The sequence below is a fragment of the Pocillopora damicornis genome, chromosome 10, assembly GCF_964200805.1.
Source record: "Pocillopora damicornis chromosome 10, jaPocDami1.2, whole genome shotgun sequence".
In the NCBI taxonomy this organism is placed as follows: domain Eukaryota; kingdom Metazoa; phylum Cnidaria; class Anthozoa; order Scleractinia; family Pocilloporidae; genus Pocillopora; species Pocillopora damicornis.
This window is the reverse complement of record NC_142679.1, coordinates 7,940,029-7,961,818: the sequence shown is the minus strand read 5'-3', so window position 1 is coordinate 7,961,818 and position 21,790 is coordinate 7,940,029. Positions and strand designations below refer to the sequence as shown.

At 36.7% G+C, this 21,790-nt stretch overlaps 3 protein-coding genes across 4 annotated transcripts; 2 read left to right on the top strand and 1 right to left on the bottom strand.

Moving 5' to 3' along the window:
* Positions 1 to 1,407: 1,407 nt before the first annotated feature.
* Positions 1,408 to 20,765, top strand: LOC149038724 (uncharacterized). Of its 2 annotated transcripts, none has more exons than XM_089183778.1 (2): positions 1,408 to 1,530; positions 1,807 to 2,410. In XM_089183778.1, the coding sequence occupies exons 1-2, from the start codon at positions 1,516 to 1,518 to the stop codon at positions 2,161 to 2,163; spliced, it is 372 nt and encodes a 123-aa protein (XP_089039904.1). In that variant the 5' UTR covers positions 1,408 to 1,515; the 3' UTR covers positions 2,164 to 2,410. The 2 variants fall into 2 exon arrangements, with proteins under 2 accessions (XP_089039904.1, XP_089039905.1); XM_089183779.1 differs by lacking the exon at positions 1,807 to 2,410 and adding an exon at positions 20,114 to 20,765 and having other exon boundaries at positions 1,414 to 1,530.
* LOC149038726 (uncharacterized) lies at positions 4,863 to 5,978 on the bottom strand. The gene is made up of 2 exons (XM_089183583.1): positions 5,964 to 5,978; positions 4,863 to 5,219 (listed from the first exon to the last, which is right to left on the bottom strand). The coding sequence occupies exons 1-2, from the start codon at positions 5,976 to 5,978 to the stop codon at positions 4,863 to 4,865; spliced, it is 372 nt and encodes a 123-aa protein (XP_089039709.1).
* On the top strand, positions 10,694 to 11,333 carry LOC149038725 (uncharacterized). Its single transcript, XM_089185831.1, has 2 exons — positions 10,694 to 10,708; positions 10,977 to 11,333. The coding sequence occupies exons 1-2, from the start codon at positions 10,694 to 10,696 to the stop codon at positions 11,331 to 11,333; spliced, it is 372 nt and encodes a 123-aa protein (XP_089041957.1).
* Positions 20,766 to 21,790: the final 1,025 nt, after the last annotated feature.

Genomic DNA, 21,790 nt, shown 5'->3' with positions numbered 1-21,790 from the left:
TGAACAGAACGACGGCAACATGAAATATTTTTGTTTTGTATTGTAAAAAAGAAAATATTGTTAATGGTGACGTCATGGATCACGGTATGTCTTCTAATAGATCATCAGTAAGAGCCATGCGATCAAAATGCGTGTATAATTTAGCTAATCGTATAATTTCGTAAACACCACCCAAACTGAATTATAAGTGGACCAAAAAAATTATCGTTTTATTTCTGTAAAATGATAAGAAACTGGAAAATCTTGCACCGTGCGCAATGCATGCGCATTAGCGATTGAGTGGTGCACTAGGATTGGTATATGAGAGAAAGCGGCTACGAGTTCCTCTAAAACAAAATGATTACCCCAAGTATATTCTGAAATAAATTTAGAAACCAGCTTAAATGATGAGAAAACGGGAAACACGATTTCGAAAGACGTCCTGTCACGGATGCAAAAAGGAGAGATCATTTGTCACGTATTACAATCGTACTGCAACTTTTCATCTTATAATTGTATTTATGTCTGCCGATATTTAATACTTTTGGGAAGTTCTCTCTTTGGCAAAACTGTCAAAGTCTTTCATTTGTTACTTGTTACACTTTCGAAAACCCACCCTTGGAATAAAATGAAGTCTAAAAAACCAAACATCAACTTATTGGAATACGTGGTTTAGCTTCCCGTTAAAAAGATTCCTTTTCTCTTTTCGTATTCAGCTCATGCTATTTCAGAAAATGGCATTTCATCTATGTGACACTGTTTTACTGTAAATCATAAGAGCATTATTTTGGTAAACATCATTGATTCTGCTTTTTATCACTGATCGAATTTTAATTAACGATTCATGTTACGTATGTCCATTTTCGTGCTGATGTATTCATTTTCTCATAAGATCGTGAGGTATCATTATTGCCAATGTCTTCCAAGCGTTCTATCATTCACCTGCTATCATCTGATAGTCATATAATGTAATGGTTGACATTCTCTCTGTTTCTTGTCAAACACCTTCAAATCAGTTTGATATCACACAATCTTTTCTCTTCATAGTAGCTCATAAAATATCAAGAATAATTTGCTACGAAAACAGTTTTTTTCCAATTTTTTCGCTAAGAATAACAAGATTTCACGTGAACTGTTGAAAGCAATGAAAAAAAAAACTATGCTAAAGGCGGATGAAGATGATTTTCATTCCTCGAGCGATTCAACGTAGAATTTCTCCATGCTGTAGGAAAGGAAAGAGTACTGTAATTCAATAAACCAAACAGGTTTCTATACGTGACAATCAAAAGAAATGCTAATCCATTATCGAAACTATACTAAAACAACGGGAAAAAGGATGGAACACTGAGCAGAATAGAAAAACGGATGAAGAAACTGAGGAGGAAAAGCGGTAGTATCCCAATTATAGATATTTACTTCAACGCCAAATTAGGAACACTCAACTGAATAAAAGAGGGAGAAACATCACTCGGCATCAAAATCCATTTCAGAGAGAAAAGAAAGAGAAGAATTCAAGAGATACTAAGGAATTGAGTTATGGAGGTTTACAAGGTAAAAAAATTAACTATGGCTATTTTAAAACGTTTTTATAGAAATTCCATCATTTCTTTATTTTTAATTCCCCAGTTAGGTATTTTATTTTACATGGTTTTACTCGGCATCATGGCAAACTTTCTGATCTTTTCTAGTTGAATGATTTAGAAATATTCTTGAAATGTAATAACAAGAAAGGACTTTTTTAAAGATGTTCATTCTGATGCAGTTTAACAAAGTCAATTCGATTATACGATGTTAATAATAATTTGACAAATGATCTCTATATTCTAGGTTCTCGTCGTTGTTCTCGCAATTTATCTTCACCGTGGAAATTGCCGGGCATCTGCATTAAACAAAATCGTCCCCAGAATTGAAGATGGCGGAGTCCACTCCAAGCTGGGTGCTGCTGCATGGAGACAGAAGAGGTCCCCTGGTGACGAACCCAGTTGTTACACTGGTACACATGCGTCACTCATGTTGCCAAGCAACAAAACAGTAACTGTTCCCATTTGTAAGACAGTAACATCCTACAAAACTGCATGTTTCAGTTCGATGGCAAACAACAACAACCAGAGGAAATGTGTTCCGTCCCATATACTCACAATGGAAGGAGTCGCCTATAACACAGCCTGTTCATGTGCACCATAGAACTCTTAAAAATCCAACTTTTTGGACTCCTTTATGTACCAGGGTCTGTCAGGAACACAATGACTATAATTGTATCGAGCAGCAACTGCTGTTGAGAACTGCTGCAGTATTTATCATTATATCATGCATATGCCTCGTATTTATTTGTATGTATTTATAACCTTATCTAAATTCAAGAGATACTTGATGGCCTGCCTTGTCAACCGTTTTCACAAAACCGTTAATAAAATTTTCAAACCTGCAGTTGTTATATTCCGAGTAATTTTACTGGATTAATTAAATATACTGATTAGGGGGGTGCCGTATCATTGTGTTGTGTTCTTAGGCAAAACACTTTACTCTCACAATGTGTCTCCCCACCCAAGAGTTTGTTTGAGTATATACCAGTGGGTTATCCTGCAGGGAAGCCGGATGAAATGCTGGGGAGTTACCTGGCAACGTTGTGATTAACTGGCATCCCATCCAGGGGCGAGTAGTAACTTTTCTTGTCGCCTCATGCTACGTGGAAACAGGGATAAGCTCCGGCTATATGGGCCACTTAATTAGCTTGTATACAAACTTAACTTTTTTTAATGATACATGTTATTATATGGCAAATGAGTCTTAAGGTAAATCCGAGCGTTCTGGTCGGTTCTTGCTTGGTCCATTTTTTGCCATACGATCCCATATATAAAAGCTTCAGTGCAACGAAAAAGATTCCAGTAGGTTCACAATAACTATATTTAACCTTACATGACTACGAAACGTCCAGAACATAGCCAGTCCGGAACAGTTATCAAATTTGATAAGCCCATGACGTCACAACATAGCGACCATGCATAACTCGATAAGTTTTGGAGGACATCAACTTTGTTCGTCAAATTTTTGGCTTTTCAATTTTAAAGAAGTTGTCCATTTTTTATGGAACACGCAGAAAAAATGCTGTGTTATATGATTAATTTTTGTTTCGATTCATCGCGAACTCGTCAAAGGGCACAAAGTCGTATGAGGCAACTGTTGTTTTTGATGTGCTCACCAATTCCGCTTCTGCCCGTCATATTTCACGGTTTGTACAATGAAGATCGTGAAAATACGACACGAAGGTTGTTGTTATACATACTTGCATGGAAATGACCTTTCAAAACTTCTTATTCTGAATATGTCTTTTTAGGCAATAAAGCGGGTATCAGGCAGTCAATGAGTAGAGGTAATCACATGATTTCGAGTGCAAGCTGGGATAAATCAGCACGAGTAAATCTTGAGCATGCTGAAATTTACGCATATGTATTGTTAGGTCTGAAATTATTGGTGTGATTTGAAATCAGACCAAAATTGCCTTTTTAAATCGCAAAATTCAGTCATTCAAATACGGTTTTTTTCATCTGCAAAAATATTTTATTCATCCAGTATTCAGCTGGTTTGTAAAAAGTTGATAAAGGTGTCTTTCATTTTCCTGCAATTTGATAGATTTCTTAAAACAAGCGTTGAGGTCTGATTAATGGTGTGACTTAGTGAAGTTGTCTCATTGGTTGGATGAAAGATGCAATTTTGAGCATAAAATGCTGCGATTCGTGACTAAACATGAAAAAATCTCAGCATGCTTATTGGCTGAGAATACGTAATTTATTCCAAAACAGTGCAGAAAGTTGAAATTGAGTGCTGAGAGTTGAAATTAAATTGATTGACAGGTAAGTCAGAAAAGCACAACAAAACAAAATGGCGGACAGATGAGGAGAAAGTAACAACGTTTTAATTCCGAGTTTGAGAGAGAATGCTAACAACAAAAACAAACCCAACAAAGAGAAAACAAACTCAACAAAGAGAAAACAAATAGCTTTAAGTCTGCTGTTCAAAATTGACAAGGAGGTCCAGAATAACATGAAATTCTCGGGGAGTAATACGCAACAGTTGGTACGATAGACAGTGAAGATTACGAGCGAGCAGCTTTCGTGTAAAAGACTACAAATTGCACTTGCCTTATGGGCTCGTGCAATTTAGTTAGCCCATGAAAAGTTTACTTGTGATGATTTATCGCAAATTGCACTCGAAATCATGTGTTTACTTATATTAATACCTTACATGCAAATATTTCAGCATGCTCATCGGCCGAGAACATCAATCGCAAATAGTGCAGAGAGTTGCAATTGAGTGCAAAAAGTTGAATTTTAATCCACTGACAAGTAAGTCGGGAAAACACAATAAACAAAATGGCTGTGTCATTCACTGAATAACATCATCTTTCACTAAAATGCCACCAGGCCTAGAATTTACCCTCTTTTTTTCCAGCATTGTGCAACGATGTAAGCACACCAAGTACAACAGAGGAGATCTATCACAAAAACTAGACTCCACATTCACAAAGGCGGCGAAAAGAGCAAAATCACGAAAATCTATGTTCTACAGAGTTTTCAGTCAAATAAACTTTAAAAAAATGCCCTGCAAGATAGTTATCTTTGCACCAAAACTGTTTATCTTCAGAGTGTTCCTCGAAGTATTCCGTCATTTGGTTATGTGAAGAACGATTTGATACAAAAAGTAAAAAAATATGACATACTTTATTGATCCAGTAATAGGGTCATAAATACATACATATAAATAAGAAACATGCATGATACAATGATAAATACTGCAACAGCTCTAAATGGCAGTTGCTGGTTGATATAACTATAGTCCTTGTGTTCCAGACACATTGTAGAGTTAAGTTTCCGGCTCTAAGTATTCTATGGTGCACATGAACAGGCTGTGTTGAACGCCACTCCTTCCATCGTGATCATATGGGAAGGAACACATTTCCTCTGGTTGTTGTTGTTTGCCATCGAACTGAAACATGCAGTTTTGTAAGACGTTACTGTCTTACAAATAGGAACAGATACCGTGTTGTTGCTTGGCAAAGTGATTGACGCATGTGTACCAGTGTAGCAACTAGGCTCATCACCAGGGGACCTCTTTTGTCTCCATGCTGCAGCACCCTGCGTGGACGGGACTGCGCCATTTTGGATCCTACCCATGATTTTGGTTAAAGCAGCTGCCCGGCAATTTCCATAGTGAAGATAAATTGCGAGGAAAACGACGAGAACCTATAATACAGGATCCATTGTCAATTTATTTTCAACGATGCTTATAGCTAATTGCATGGGGCCGAGAAAGATTAAGGATTAATATTTCACGCGCGTTTCAGAAGTTCCAGAAATTGCTCGAGTCGCGCAGCGACGTGGGCAATATCTGCAATTTCTGAAAACATAAGTGATATTAATCCCTCCCTTCTACGAGGAAACGAGCCATTGCTTCTTTATAATATAAAGGGCAAATTTTTCTTTTGTAAAGAAGATCAACGCACGCTCTAGGAAGCTTGTTTAGTGTTCAATTAGAGTCAAAGGACTGTAAAACGCAGGAGTCAGCTGAATAAATTATATTTTTGTACGAGAACGGTAAAGCGATGAAAGCAACCCTGCTGGAAAACATTCGCCATCAGTGAAATCATAATGATTTCTAAATTTTTGCACTTTCCCAGGGCAATTGACGAGGTGAAGGAATAATGCCCTTTGTCTTAGGCAATCAGCATTTTGTAATTTTGCGCTCTAAGTCACAAATATTGTAATGATATTCATGGTTAAACTGCAACCTAAAGAGATCTGAAAAAAATCTTGTTTATTATTCTTTTAAAAAAGATTTCTAACCTATTTAACCACAAAATTCAGAAAAGTCCGCCGTGTTTCCCGGTGAACCATATCAAAAATACCTAACTGAGGAATAAAATTGAATGAATGAATGAAGGAATTCCTAGAAACACGTTTTACGATAACCATAATACATTGTTTTACCTTGTAAAACTCCATCAATTTCTTAGTATTTCTTGTGGCTTCTGTTAAAGAGTCTTCACAACTTGTTTCTTTTTTTCTCTAAAGTTGATTTTGATGCCGAGGAATGTTTTTCTTCCCACTTATATACGATTGAGTGTTCCTAATTTGGTGCTAAAGTAAATGTCTAAAATTGGGAAAGTACCGCTTTTCTTCCTAAGCGTCTGTATCCGTTTAAAGTTCCATCCTTTTTTTTTATTACAGTTCCAATGATGGGTAAGAATTTCTTTGACTGATCCACTGACTGAAATTTGAAATGTCTTTTTTAAGAAATGCGTAGGACTCTGTTCGGAAATTGATTTGATAGGATCAGCAAATAAAATTGTTCTATTTTAAGGCAAAGTGTACTATTAACGGCGCAAAACTTTATTGTTAGAAATCTGTTTGGTTAATAATTATTTTGATGGTTTCTTTTCCTGTATGAGAAGCTGCTGCGTGGAGGGATTTTACGTTGCATCAAACTAGGAAAGAAAACAAGTTCATTAGCTTTTGATTCTATTTGTTCATAAATTCTATCAGTTAACACAAAATCCTTCTATCATTGAACGAAAAATTGAAAACCATTTTCGTGGCATATTACTCATTTCACAAGCTACTATCAGAGGAAAAAGGTTGCATCATACTGAAATGATTTGAATAAGTCTGAAAAGAGACAGAGAGAATATTTGGAATCACGTCATACGACTATCAGATACTAACGAGTGAATGACGCAATTCTGGGAAGAAATCTGGAGGAATGATACCTTTAAATCTACCAGGATATAATTACAACAGCACGAAAACGTGCTTAAGTAACATGAATCCTTGATTAAGATTCGTTTAGTGATAAATACATAATCACAATAACCAAAACAATGCTATAGTGATTTATAGTAAAACGGTGTGAAAAAGTGTCACGTAGATAAAAAGGGCAATTTCCTGGGATAGCATAGGCTGAACACAAAACAAGGAATAAGAATAATTTGACAGGGAGCCCGCGTTTCAACCAGTTGATGTTTGGTTTTTTAGACTTCGTTTAATTTAAGGGGGGTTTCGAAAGTGTAAGAACTGGAAGACTTTGATAGCTTTGCCAAAGAGAGAACTTCCTAGAAGAATCAAATGTCCGGCATAAATACAATACTACGATGAAAAGTTGTGATACGATTATGAAACGAGACAAATGATCTCTCCTTCTGACATCCGTGACAGGACCTCTTTCAAAATCGTGTTCCCGTTTTAAATCATTTAAACATAACTCTAAGTTATTTCAGAATATATTCGGAGCCCAAAGTGATAGTAATGTTTATGTTAGAGGAACTGATAGGTGCTCTCTCTCATATACCGCTCCTTGTCATATGCACTGTTTCGAGCACACGATTTTAAAGTTTCTGAGGATGTGATAGAAAGAAAATGATGTTTTAGTCCGCTTTTAATTCAGCTTATGTGGCATATACGAAAACAGTTCTTCACCTCAGTGTCGGTGGAAATGTTATCTGGTTATTGGAGTTTACGTCATCAGTTTTTTGCCTGTTTGCTCTATCTCTGCCACTTTATCGCGGTTATTTTTTCGCCGTTAAAGATGTATTTCAATTACAGCATTTGAAATGATGTACCATGTGCTAAAATGTGCGTTTTTCCAATTCTGTGGTGCTACACTTTAGTTTTTCAGGAAAAATATTGTATTTGAAATATTAGTTATGGAAAATTTGCTAGTTTTGTCAACTTGTGTTGAAAGTTGTTAGTTGATATGTGGACGATTTGACGACAGGTTAAAAACCTCTTCATCTTACTTAGATTCTAATGAGGTAAAATCAAGCCCCTCATTTTAGTGTACGTAGATATACCATGATACATCAGAATTTTTTATGCCGAAAAAATAGAGAATGGTGAGCGCTTCACCATTCATTCATCAATCTGACAGAGTGCAGCGAAGGGCGAGTGACGTGTCAGCAACTGACTGGCAATATCAAACACACGTTGAAAATTATCCTAATTTTAGACGTGTACTGTTGGGGCTTTTCTCGGGCCCTGGAAATCCTTGTAACTCCAGCGCAAGTTATACGATGAAAGCTGCCAAAGGTGTCGATGGAAGGAAAATGTTTCCTTTCTCAGAATGTAAAAATTGTATTTTAAGTTAAACTCTACTGGAGTTGATTAAGACAAATCTTTCATATCTATTTACCTTTTTAGCCCTTGTTATTGTTAGCTTATACCACAACATAAGTTAGTTAATTAGTACGGAGGCCATATTCCCAGAAATCGCGCGCGCTTATTCGCCTGATTACGAGATTTTTATGCAAAGTACAGGATACGTAAGGAATTACTAAGGAATCACCTCAAGGATATGGAAGTTACGTGCAAACGATTGAGAAATAAAGTTAGCAATTTTTTTATATGGATAAGTTCGTAAATATACATATATCTAAATATGAAACGTAAAAATGATGCAATGATAAATATTGCGATGTTCGATATAAATTTAGTCCATGTGTTCCAGACACATTGAAGAGTTCAGAAGTTTCTGGCTTTAAATATCTATTGTGCGCATGAACAGGCTGTGTTAAACGAGACTCCTTCCATCGTGATCGTACGGGACGGAACACATTTCCTCTGGTTGTTGTTGTCTGACATCGAACTGACACATGCAGTTTTGTATTGTCTTACAAATAGGAACAGATACCTTGTTGTTGCTTGGCAAAGTGAATGACACAACTTTGCCAGTGTAACAACTGAGCTCGTCATCAGGGGACCTCTTTTGTCTCCATGCGGCAGCATCTAGCGTGGACGGAACTCCGCCATCTTGAGTTCTTTGCACCATTTTATTAAACCCAGTAGCCCGGCCATTTCCACAGTGAAGGAAAAATTGCGAGGATAACGATGAGAACCTAGTGAATATAGATCCTTTCTCAACTTATTATCAACAGTATATTTCTTAAAATTGATTTGTTGGTAAAACTGCAGCCGAATAATGATCTATAAGGTACTTTTTTCACGCCAAAAGTATTTCTAAATTATTTTACCAGAAAAGGTCAGAAAGTGTTTGTTGTTGCCATGTAAACCCATTTAGAAAAATATCTAATTGTGGGATGATTTTTAGAAATGAGAAAAATTCTCTTGCACACGTTTCACAAGAACTAAGGTACATTGTTTTACCATGTATATTTCCATGACTTAATTCCTTAGCTAATATTTTTTGTTAGCTTCTGTTTCTTTTTCTTCTTTAAAGTTGATTTTGATACCGAGAAAAATTTCTCTTCCCTTAAATACAATTCAGTATTCCTAATTTGGCTCTGATGTAGATATCTAAAATTGGATGGCTACCGCTTGTCTTCCTGAGTTTCATGTTGTTTTGGTACAGTTTCGATTCTCTGATTTATGTTATAACGGGAGTTTAAAAACGTCTATCTAAAGAAATTTATTAGAAATCCGTTTGGAAACTTATTAGATAGAGTCAGCAAATAAAATTGTTTTATTTCAAGAGATAAAGGAATGCTAATAGCGTAACATTTTACTATTAGAAACGTGTTTGGTTTAAAGAATCCATGAGCACATGGAAAAATTCTATGTTGCATTGCAGGAGGAAGGAAAATCATGTTCATCCGCTGTTTGTTCTACCCGAAAAAATAACTACAGAACAACGGAATTGCAAAAAAACTGATGACGTAAAAATGTACTCTGAAATGATTTTAGACACTAGTTAAAATAGTTCAAAACGGGAATCACGATTTCGAAAGAGGTCCTCCGTGTCACGGTGTCAAGGAGAGATCATTTGTCACATCACAATCGTGTCACGACTTTTCTTTAAAGTATCATTTTTATGTCTTTTATTTAACTCATCTAGGAAGTTCTTTCTTTGGCTGAGCTATCATAGTCTTCCAGTTTTTACTCACTACTTTTTAGAAAACCCTATTAAATCAAATGAAGTCTAAAAAACCAAACATCAACTTCTTGAAACACGGGGTTTAGCCCCCTGTAAAAATTATTCGTATTCCTTGTTTTGTGTTCAGCTCATGCTATCCCAGAAAATGGCATTTCATCTAGGTGACACTGTTTTAGACCGTTTTATTGTAAATCGCTATAGCACTGTTTTGATACTGTGATTGTACATTTATCACTGAACGAATATTAATAAAGAATACCTTTTATTTACGTACGTTTAGTCCAAGTGTTACTTCGTGTACTTTTTAGAAACCTTTTTTCAACTTTTCAGTCAATAATACCTAGATGTCGTGTGAACTGTTAAAATAAATGAACAAATTGAAAAAACAGAAAATGAACATGATTTTGATACAACATAGACTTTCTCCATGTCAGTATTATAAACCAAGCACGTTTCTAAAGGTAAAATGTTACGTTATTAGCACTCTCGTATCTCTTAAAATAGAACAATTTTAATCCTAATCCTATCTAGCAAGTTTCCAAACAGAGTCTAATGAATTTCTTTAGAAAGACGTTTTAAACTCCCTTTATAACATAAATCAGAGAAATTCTACTTCATCATCGAAACTGTACCAAAACAACATGAAACTCAGGAAGACAAGCGGTAGTTATTCACTTTTAGATCTATACATCAGCGCCAAATTAGGAACACTCAATTGTATTGAAGGGAAGAGAAACTTTTCTCGGCATCAAAACAACTTTAAAGAAGAAAAAGAAACAAGTTGTGAAGGTTCTTTGGAGAAGCTAACAAGAAACTTTAGCTAAGGAATTGAGTCATGGAAGTTTACATGGTAAAACAATGTACCTTAATTCTTGTTAAACGTATGCTTGAGAATTCTTCTTATTTTTAAATATCATCCCACAATTATATATTTTTCTAAATGGGTTTACATGGCAACAACGAACACTTTCCGACCTTTTCTGGTCAAACGATGCAAAAACACTTTTGGCGTGAAAAAAGTAAATTATAGATCATCATTCAGCTGCAGTTTCACCATCAAATCAATTGTAGGATATATACTGTTGATAATGAGTTGAGAAAGTATCTATATTCTCTAGGTTTTCATCGTTATCCTCGCAATTTTCCTTCACCGTGGAAATGGCCGGGCAACTGGGTTTAATAAAATGGTGCGTAGAACTCAAGATGGCGGAGTCCCATCCACGCTAGGTGCTGCCGCATGGAGACAAAAGAGGTCCCCTGATGACGAGCCCAGTTGTTACACTGGCAGAGTTGTGTCATTCACTTTGCCAAGCAACAACAAGGTATCTGTTCCTATTTGTAAGACAATAACGTCTTACAAAACTGCATGTGTCAGTTCGATGGCAGACAACAACAACCAGAGGAAATGTGTTCCGTCCCGTACGATTACGATGGAAGGAGTGTCGTTTAACACAGCCTGTTCATGCGCACCATAGGATATTTAAAGCTAGAAACTTCTGAACTCTACAATGTGTCTGGAACACAAGGACTAAATTTAAATCGAACCTTTTTAATATTTATCATTGCATCATTTGTACGTTTCATATTTATGTATTGTATTTATAAGAACTTATCCATATTAAAAAAAATTGCTGACTTTCTTTCTCTGTCGTTTGCACTTATCCTCCATATCCTTAAGGTGATTCCTTAGTATTTCCTTACGTATCCTGTATTGCGCATAAAAATCTAGTTATCAGGCGAATAAGCGCACGCGATTTCCGGGAACATGGCCACTGTACTAATTAACTAACTTATGTTGTGGTATAAGCTAACAATAACAAGGGCTAAAAAGGTAAATAGATATGAAAGATTTGTCTTAATCAACTCCAGTAGAGTTTTCCTTAAAATACAATTTTTACATTCTAAGAAAGAAGCATTTTCCTTTCATCGACACCTTTAACTGCTTTTATTATATACTCAACAAAATATCGCGTTTCTGATTGGTCAATGATGAATGCATAAATAGGTTATAGAGTGCAATAGAGGTTATAGAGTGCAATACGGAGAAGTTGCCATGGAAACACCGGGGAAGCGCCAAATTTGAACACCAAATTATAAAAAAATCGAGAATATAATAAATAAAAAATCGTATGAACCTGCTCGTGCATTTCGTGATTTATGGTCACTCGTGATGTTTTGAAAGTTCTCAAATTGCACTCGCCTACGGCTCTTGCAATTTTGAGAACTTTCAAAACATCACTCGTGCCCATAAATCACGAAATGCACTCGCGTTCATACGATTTCCTATACTTATCGCATACATTGCGCTGTTTTACAACGATTTCAGGGCCTGTGAAAGGACGTCTAAAATTAGGATAATTTTCAACGTGTGTTTGATATCGCCAATCAGTTGCTGACACGTCACTTGCCCTTTGCTCCACTCTGTCAGACTGATAAATGAATGGCAAAGCGCTCACAATTCTCTATTTTTTTCGGTACAAAAAATTCCGAGGTATCATAATATATCTATGCACACGAAAATGGAGGGGCTAGATTTCACCTTCTTAGAATATATGTAAGATGAAGAAGTTTTTAACCTGTTATCAAATCGTCCACACATCAACTTTCAACTTTCAACACACGTTGACAAAACTAGCAAATTCCCCATAACTACTATTTCAAATGAAATATTTTACCTGAAAAAACTTAACTTTAGCACAACAGAATTGAAAATATGACACATTTTAGCACATGGTACTACATTTCAAATGCTCTAATGAAATACATCTTTAACGGCGAAAAAATAACCAGATAAGCATTTCCACCGACACTGAGGTGAAAAACGTTTTTCGCATATACCACATAAGCAGAATTACAAGCGGACTAAAACATCATTTTCTTTCTATCACATGCTCAGAAACTTTAAAATCATGTGTTCCGAGCAGTGAATGTGCGCCTGCGATCAAGTTCTGCCCAAGGAGCGGTAGATGAGAGAGAGTACCTATTAGTTCCTCTAATACTATAAACATTACTTTCTCTTTGGGCTTTGAATATTTTTTGAAATAGTTTATGGCAATATTTAGATGATGTTAAACGGGAAACGCGATTTCGAAAGAGGTCCTGTCACGGATGCCAAAAGGAGAAATCGTTTGTCACGTATCACAGTCTTATCATAACTTTTCATCGTAGTACTGTATATATTTCGGACACTGAAGTTCTCTCTTCAGCAAAGCTATCAAAGTCTTCCAGTTTTTACTTGTTACACTTTCGAAAACCCCCTTGAATTAAATGAAGTCTTAAAAAAACCAAAGATCAACTTGTCGAAACACGGGGATTAGCTCCCTGTCATAATTATTTGTATCCTTTATTTTGTGTTTAGCTCATGCTATCCCAGAAAATGGCATTTCATCTATGTGACCCTGTCTTAGACCGTTTTACTTAAATATGATAATACATTTATCACTAAACCAATATTTATCAGGGTTCATGTTGCTTAAGCACGTTTTCGTGCTTCTGTAATTATATCCTCGTATATTTAAAGGTAACACGACTCTCAATTTCTTCCAAGAATTATGTCATTTACTTGTTATTATCTGATAGTCATATGACGTGATTCTAAACATTCTTTCTGTCTCTTTTCAGACTTATTCAAATCATTTTGGTATCATACAACCTTTTCCTTTGATAGCAGCTAATGAAATGAAATGTACCACGCAGTACAACATAAATTAGAAAAACCATCAGGTTTCTTATAGCTGATTCGGCCGAGCACCGCACATATAACAATACGTTATACAACTACCTAGAATAAGGGTTCTTAAGCTTCTTGATTTCTTTGAGGTGGGAATCTGCGGTATCCACATGCGAACGTTTCAGCTCGTTTAAGGATCGAGTCATCAAGAAACGATTTCATAGACGCTAATAGATTCTCGTTCTTCTTTGAAACAGTCGATTCCACAATTCTGACTACTTCGGTCTCGTCCATGATTGAGAATAAATCACAAAGAAAACATAAGTAAAAAATAACGTGAGCAAGACGAGGTGTCGGCTTAGTGCTGTAAGTAAGTCCTTATCTTTTTGGTAAGTCCGCTGACCAGCGAAGAAGGCTTTGGCATGTCAAACAGTTCTTTGTGAGGCTCGACTTCACTAGTAACTAAGAATTGGTAAAACATTGAACAGTCTGTTAGGAAAGAACGCGTATTTAACTGTTAACTGAGATTTGAAATCAGCATATTAAAAGTGCGGGCATAAGCTTTGTGTACATATTACGTAGATGCTCGGATAAATACACCGTCGGGGCGGGGGCCATTTGCCGTCTTACATTTCAGTATTTATGGATCTTCTGTACAAACCTTGCCGATCCCGAATTTGAATATTCGTCCACTAACTGATTAGAACCCCCCTTTTTTCCCAAAAGCAGGAAAAGAAAAGACAAATGCAGCGGATCTGTAACTCAACAACAGTGATGGTGACTTCCAAGACAAAACGAGAAAAACATATTCTTTTAAAGAACGTTGATAGAGAAAAAGAAAAAAGAAATAAAAAAAAAGATGTCATTAGAGATCGAGAACCAGCGTTCTTGATTGAGAGGAGACGATATTTCCGTTGTGCAAAGTAAGCGGAGATCATTCCTTCATAGTTACTTGAAATAGATGTTGACATTTCGAGTCTCCATACTTTTAAAGTGAATCAAATACCCATTCTATTTGCATTTATTCCTTGCTCTGCTCCCAGCCCTGTCAACTGACCAGTGTACAACATCGCATCTATCCGATCATACTCTAGTTCTAATTTATTTAAAGCAAAAAACTCTGCCCTGACCAAAGCCTTCTTTACCTTACATCTTTCTTTAAATGTAAAAAAGGGTAAAATTTTTTATCAAACAAGTGCGAATGGAATAATCGCTTTATTAAATTTCATTAAATCCTGAAAGTTTGGTCATTTGGAGCGTTTTTCAGCTCCAAAACAGTTTGCGTTATGCGTTTCGATATAACGTGACTTGGAATATAAGCGGATATCACCGGAGCTGAGTGAACCAATCAGAACACTAGAAATGCATCAAAACGTCCACATATCAGCTTACAACTTTCAACACACTTTGAAAAAAATGACTACAATTTCAAATAAATAATTTTACTTGAAAAAAAAACATAACAGTAGCACAACACAACTGAAAACTTGACACATTAAAGCACATGGTGCTCTATGCTGTAGTAGCACAACACAACTGTAGTGAAGCAGCTACATCTTTAAGGTGCAGAGACAGAGCAAATATGAAACATGAAAAAAACTGTTAACGTTAGATAAATAACTGAGATAAATAATCGTTTAAAAAACAGATTCCATGCTACCCTGCGTCGGTTCAACGAAAGATCACGTGCAGATGACGTCAAAATGTGGTGAGAGCGAAAAAGTGGCACACGAGGCAGAGCCGAGTGAGTTTCTGATGTTCTTACCACATTTTTCCTTCATCTTTCATCTACTACTGAACAGAACGACGGCAAACATGAAATATTTTTGTTTTGTATTGTATAAGAAAATATTGTTAATGGTGACATTATAGATCACGGTATATCTTCTAATAGATCATCAGTAAGAGTCATGCAATCAAAATGCGTGTATAATTTAGCTAATCGTATAATTTCGTAAACACCACACAAGCTGAATTATAAGTGGACCAAAAAAGTTATCTTTTTATTTCTGTAAAATGATAAGAAACTGGAAAATCTTGCACCCTGCGCGATGAGTGGTGCACTAGGATTGGTATATGAGAGAAAGCGGCTACGAGTTCCTCTAAAACAAAATGATTACCCCAAGTGTATTCTGAAATAAATTTAGAAACCAGTTTAAATGATTGAAAACGGGAAACACGATTTCGAAAGACGTCCTGTCACGGATGCAAAAAGGAGAGATCATTTCTCACGTATTACAATCGTACTGCAACTTTTCATCATATAATTGTATTTATGTCTGCCGATATTTAATACTTTTGGGAAGTTCTCTCTTTGGCAAAACTGTCAAAGTCTTTCAGTTGTTACTTGTTACACTTTCGAAAAATCCCCTCGTGGAGTAAAATGAAGTCTAAAAAACCAAACATCAACTTATTGGGATACGTGGTTTAGCTCCCCGTTAAAAAGATTCCTTTTCTCTTTTCGTATTCAGCTCATGCTATTTCAGAAAATGGCATTTCATCTATGTGACACTGTTTTACTGTAAATCATAAGATCACTATTTTGGTAAATATCATTGATTCTGCTTTTTATCATTGATCGAATTTTAATTAACGATTCATGTTACGTATGTCCATTTTCGTGCTGATGTATTCATTTTCTCGTAAGATCGTGAGGTATCATTATTGTCAATGTCTTCCATGCGTTATATAATTCACCTGTTATCATCTGATAGCCATATAATGTAATGGTGGACATTCTCTCTGTTTCTTGTCAAACACCTTCAAATCAGTTTGATATCACACAATTTTTTCTCTTCATAGTAGCACATATAATATCAAGAATAACATGCTATGAAAACAGTTTTTTTTCCAATTTTTCAGCCAAGAATAACAAGATTTCACGTGAACTGTTGAAATTCATGAAAAAAAGAACTATGCTAAAGGCGGGTGAAGATGACTTTCATTCCTCGAGCGATTCAACGTAGAATTTCTCCATGCTGTAGGAAAGGAAAGAGTACTGTAATTCAATAAACCAAACAGGTTTCTATAGGTGACAATCAAAAGAAATTCTAATCCATCATCGAAACTGTACATTTTATAATTTAACTCCACGATCGTAATTTTGTTTACAAAGGATAAGAATGGATCGACATCGACCTAGAGCGTCAGCTTCACTCGCGGGAAGTCAACCATTTTCTCTTGCCCCTTGCGCAACATAAATGCAAATTTGCTGACCCACTTTATTGATACACACAACTCGACAGTCTTTAAGAGTTGAAAAAGATGAAGTTTTTATGTATTTCCGATTTTTAAACGCTAACAAAAATGTAGTAATGTATGTCCACTCCGGAAAATAATACCGCAAACAACAGCAAGCCCTAACCGCGATGAGAACACTCATGGATCACACAGCGAAACAGAACTCATTCTGTAAAGAAATATGTAACGGAGTTTTTTTTGCACCCTCCGCCGGCACCATATAATTGGCTAAATGCTAAGGAAGTAATTTACTTTAAAGAGATCATTAAAGGAGTAAAATCTTGAAAAAAAATTTTCCTGCTGGGGTTTCCTGGCGCACCACTGCGAACACAACGAACCTCATTGTATAAGGCTGCGAGAAAATAAAAAAGGACAAGTAGAAAAAGTTCTTTACTCACAAATCTCTTTTACAATCTATGACCGATTTTACATCTCGTGTCTGAAGCAAGAGTTGGAAATGTAAATGCAATTTAATACGTTACGAGAAGAGGTATTTCACTCGTTGGTAATTTTATTCCTAAATTCGTTATTTATTTTTAATTGAAACATCACGGGATTTGAGGACAAACACCACCGAGGCAAACACAACATCGACGTAAAAATTACCAGTCAACGGAACGTGCACTTATGATGTCTAATTAAGTTAAGGTTGGTTGGTCATCTCAACAGGAAAACCATCTTTTTTTATTACAACAAACATTGCTTTTTCATCACGACTTTCCGCGGTTAACGTTCAATTAAATCTGCAAAGGAAAAAAAATCAAGACAAGTAAATTCAATTATGTCGCAATTCAAAATTAGTTTGTCATAAGATGAAAACGCACAGTCTAAAATGAAACAACTCCCAAAGAGAGACAGAACCAAATAAAAAAATGAAAGATTTTGCCTTCAGATAACAACGCTCCAAATATAGGACTGACAACCCAAGAGAGACAGAACCAGGTGAAAAAAAAAGGAAAGGTTCTGCCTTCAGATAACAACAGCCCAAATAGGACTGACTACCCAAGAGGGACAGAACCAGGTGGAAAAAAAAGGAAAGGTTCTGCCTTCAGAAAAGAACAGCCCAAATAGGACTGACTACCCAAGAGAGACAGAACCAGGTGAAAAAAAGGGAAAGGTTCTGCCTTCAGATAACAAAAGCCCAAATAGGACTGACTACCCAAGAGAGACAGAACCATGTGAAAAAAAGGGAAAGGTTCTGCCTTCAGATAACAACAGCCCAAATAGGATTGATTACCCAAGAGAGCCAGAACCAGGTGAAAAAAAAAAGGAAAGGTTCTGCCTTCAGATAACAACAGCCCAAATAGGACTGACTACCCAAGAGAGGCAGAGCCAGGTGGAAAAAAAAGGAAAGGTTCTGCCTTCAGATAACAACAGCCCAGACAGAACTGACTACCCAAGAGAGACAGTACCAGATGAAAAGAAAAAAGGAAAGGTTCTGCTTTCAGATATCAACAGCTCACATACGAATGACAAAATCGGGAAAAAAATTAAAAAATGAAGGTTCTTCCCTCACGGAGATAAGTCAGGTAACTAAAGACTGATTACCCGAGAGAGTGGGTAAGAAATAATAAAAGAACGAGAGCATTTTTAGGATTCTACTTTCGAAAGTGCGAAATAGTACAGTACGATTAGTAAGAAAACACACTAACCTGCCAAGAGCGCGTCATCTTATAGGGAAGGAATATTTGAGCTGTGATGTCAGGGTTCATTCCATAATTAGTTCATCTTGCTCATGTTAGGTTTCAACAGTTGGATAATACACCATGTGATTTTAAGCATCTGTCACCTAACCATCACAGAAATAATGCAGAAGTAAAGGTAAACCTTGCTTTGCTGATTAAATGGTTTGGGCATCATCATTTTCCGCTCAAAGGTTATTAAGCAGCGAGATTTATCGCGCGTCATCATATAGCTCTAGACAGAAATTATTAGGCATACAACCTTACCTAAAAGCCAAATTGGACAGGCCAGCGAGTAGAATTTCTTCCTCGCGAAGTAATACACAGTTAAGACCTTACCTTAAGGAAAGAACGATGGCCCCTTTTCGCAGATATCGCCGGATACACTCGTACCTTCGCACAGAATTTTCGCGGGATAAGTTCCCGCGCTTACCTGATGATTGGGACTTACTAAAATGATATTTTATACTGAAAGAGCTCCTTAGTATGGACGCCAAAAAAGTATTATCAAAATATCTACCCAATCGTTTCAAGTGTTAAATGATACTCTTGTATCTCCAGAACATACCGCAGTCGAAATCTCTCTTGAAAACAAGGTCCTTACCGAGCGGCTCACCGGCCTCCATGCTGACTTAGAGTCAAAGGTCTGATCAGAGTGAAATATAAGTTGGCTAACACAATTTAATTTTGGTATTGTCGTGACAGAACAGATAATCGCTCTTTGCGTCACAAACCAATAAATCTGTAGATCACGGACAAAACATGCTGGGTACAACAACTGTTACTTGATAGTCATGTCACGCACTACAACCAGGCTATCCTCAAATGCCATGACACACTACGGCTTAGCTAAGCCGTTCTTGTCGCCGAACCATTCTATAATTATGAAAATTGCCATCCACGCCATGAATGCGTAGTTATTTCCAAAGAGAAAATTGTGCAAAAGAGTCCTAAATTTAAGTAGCATTCCTAACGCGCAAGCCGCGCGGATCCTCACGCCTGTTTACATTTTAATTGTTAACTTCAATTAATTTCACGCTCGAAGCAAAACACCTCGCTTTCACTTGCTAATTGAGCCCTCTCGCTTTACTTTGACAAGCCTATGGATCATTTTACGCATCCCTGGTGAGAATTCTTTTCTTGAGCAAAGCTCGTCATGAGAACGGGAAAAAGGATAGAACATTGAGCAGAATAGAAAAACGGATGAAGATATTGAGGAGGAAAAGCGGTAGTTTCCCAATTATAGATATTTACTTCAACGCCAAATTAGGAACACTCAACTGAATAAAAGAGGGAGAAACATCACTCGGCATCAAAATCAACTTCAGAGAGAAAAGAAAGAGAAGAATTCAAGAGATATTAAGGAATTGAGTTATGGAGGTTTACAAGGTAAAAAATTAACCGTGGCTATTGTAAAATGTTTTTATAGAATTCAATAATTTCTTTATTTTTAATTCCCCAGTTAGGTATTTTATTTTACATGGTTTTACTTGGCAACATGGCAGACTTTCTGATCTTTTCTGGTTGAATGATTTAGAAATATTCTTGAAATGTAATAACAAGAAAGGGCTTTTTTAAAGATGTTCATTCTGATGCAGTTTAACAAAGTCAATTCGATTATACGATGTTAATAATAATTTGACAAATGATCTCTATATTCTAGGTTCTCGTCGTTATTCTCGCAGTTTATCTTCACCGTGGAAATTGCCGGGCATCTGCATTAAACAAAATCGTCCGCAGAATTCAAGATGGCGGAGTCCAGTCCAAGCTGGGTGCTGCCACATGGAGACAGAAGAGGTCCCCTGGTGACGAGCCCGGTTGTTACACTGGTACACATGAGTCACTCACTTTGCCAAGCAACAAAACAGTAACTGTTCCCATTTGTAAGACAGTAACATCCTACAAAACTGCATGTTTCAGTTCGATGGCAAACAACAACAACCAGAGGAAATGTGTTCCGTCCCATATGCTCACAATGGAAGGAGTCGTGTTTAACACAGCCTGTTCATGTGCACCATAGAACTCTTAAAAATCCAACTTTTTGGACTCCTTTATGTACCAGAGTCTGTCAGGAACACAATGACTATAATTGTATCGAGCAGCAACTGCTGTTGAGAACTGCTGCAGTATTTATCATTATGTCATGTATGTGCCTCGTATTTATTTGTATGTATTTATAACCTTATCCAAATTCAAGAGATACTTGATGGCCTGCCTTGTCAACCGTTTTCACAAAACCGTTAATAAAATTTTCAAATCCGCAGTTGTTATATTCCGAGTAATTTTACTGGATTAATTAAATATACTGGTTAGGGGGGTGCCGTATCATTGTGTTGTGTTCTTAGGCAAAACACTTTACTCTCGCAATGTGTCTCCCCACCCAGGAGTTTGTTTGAGTATATACCAGTGAATTATCCTGCAGGGAAGCCGGATGAAATGCTGGGGAGTTACCTGGTAACGTTGTGATTAACTGGCATCCCATCCAGGGGCGAGTAATAACTTTTCTTGTCGCCTCATGCTACGTGGGAACAGGGATAAGCTCTGGCTATATGGGCCACTTAATTAGCTCGAATACAAACTTAACCTTTTTTAATGATACATGTCATTATATGGCAAATGAGTCTTAAGGCAAATTCGAGCGTTCTGATTGGTTCTTGCTTGGTCCATATTTTGCCATACGATCCCATATATAAAAGCTTCAGTGAAACGAAAAAGATTCCAATAGGTTCACAGTAACTATATTTAATGTTACGTAACTGCGAAATGTCTAGAACATAACCAGTCCGGCACAGTTATCAAATTTGATAAGCCCATGACGTCACAACATAGCGACCATGCTTAACTCGATAAGTTTTGGAGGACATCAACTTTGTTCGTCAAATTTTTGATTGTTTGCTTTGTCTACCCAGAGTTCCACGCGATCACCTTGAGAGAAAGAAAAAACTTTGTGAGTGCCCATGTGGCGGCCGTTGGTGGTTGATTGAGCAAGTTTACTTGACGATTAGAAGAGATGGCCGTCAGGTATGTTTGTACTCTTTGCCGTCAATTTTAAAGCAGCTGTCCATTTTTTATGGAACACGCAGAAAAAATGCTGTGTTCTATAGTTAATTTTTGTTTCGATTCATCGCGTAATCGTCAAAGGGCACAAAGTCGTGTGAGGCAACTGTTGTTTTTGATGTGCTCACCAATCCGCTTCTGCCCGTCATGTTTCATGTTTGTACAATGAAGATCGTGAAAACACGACACGAAGGTTGTTGTTGTACATACTTGAATGGAAATGACCTTTCAAAACTTCTTATTCTGAATAGGTCTTTATAGGCAATAAAGCGGGTATCAGGCA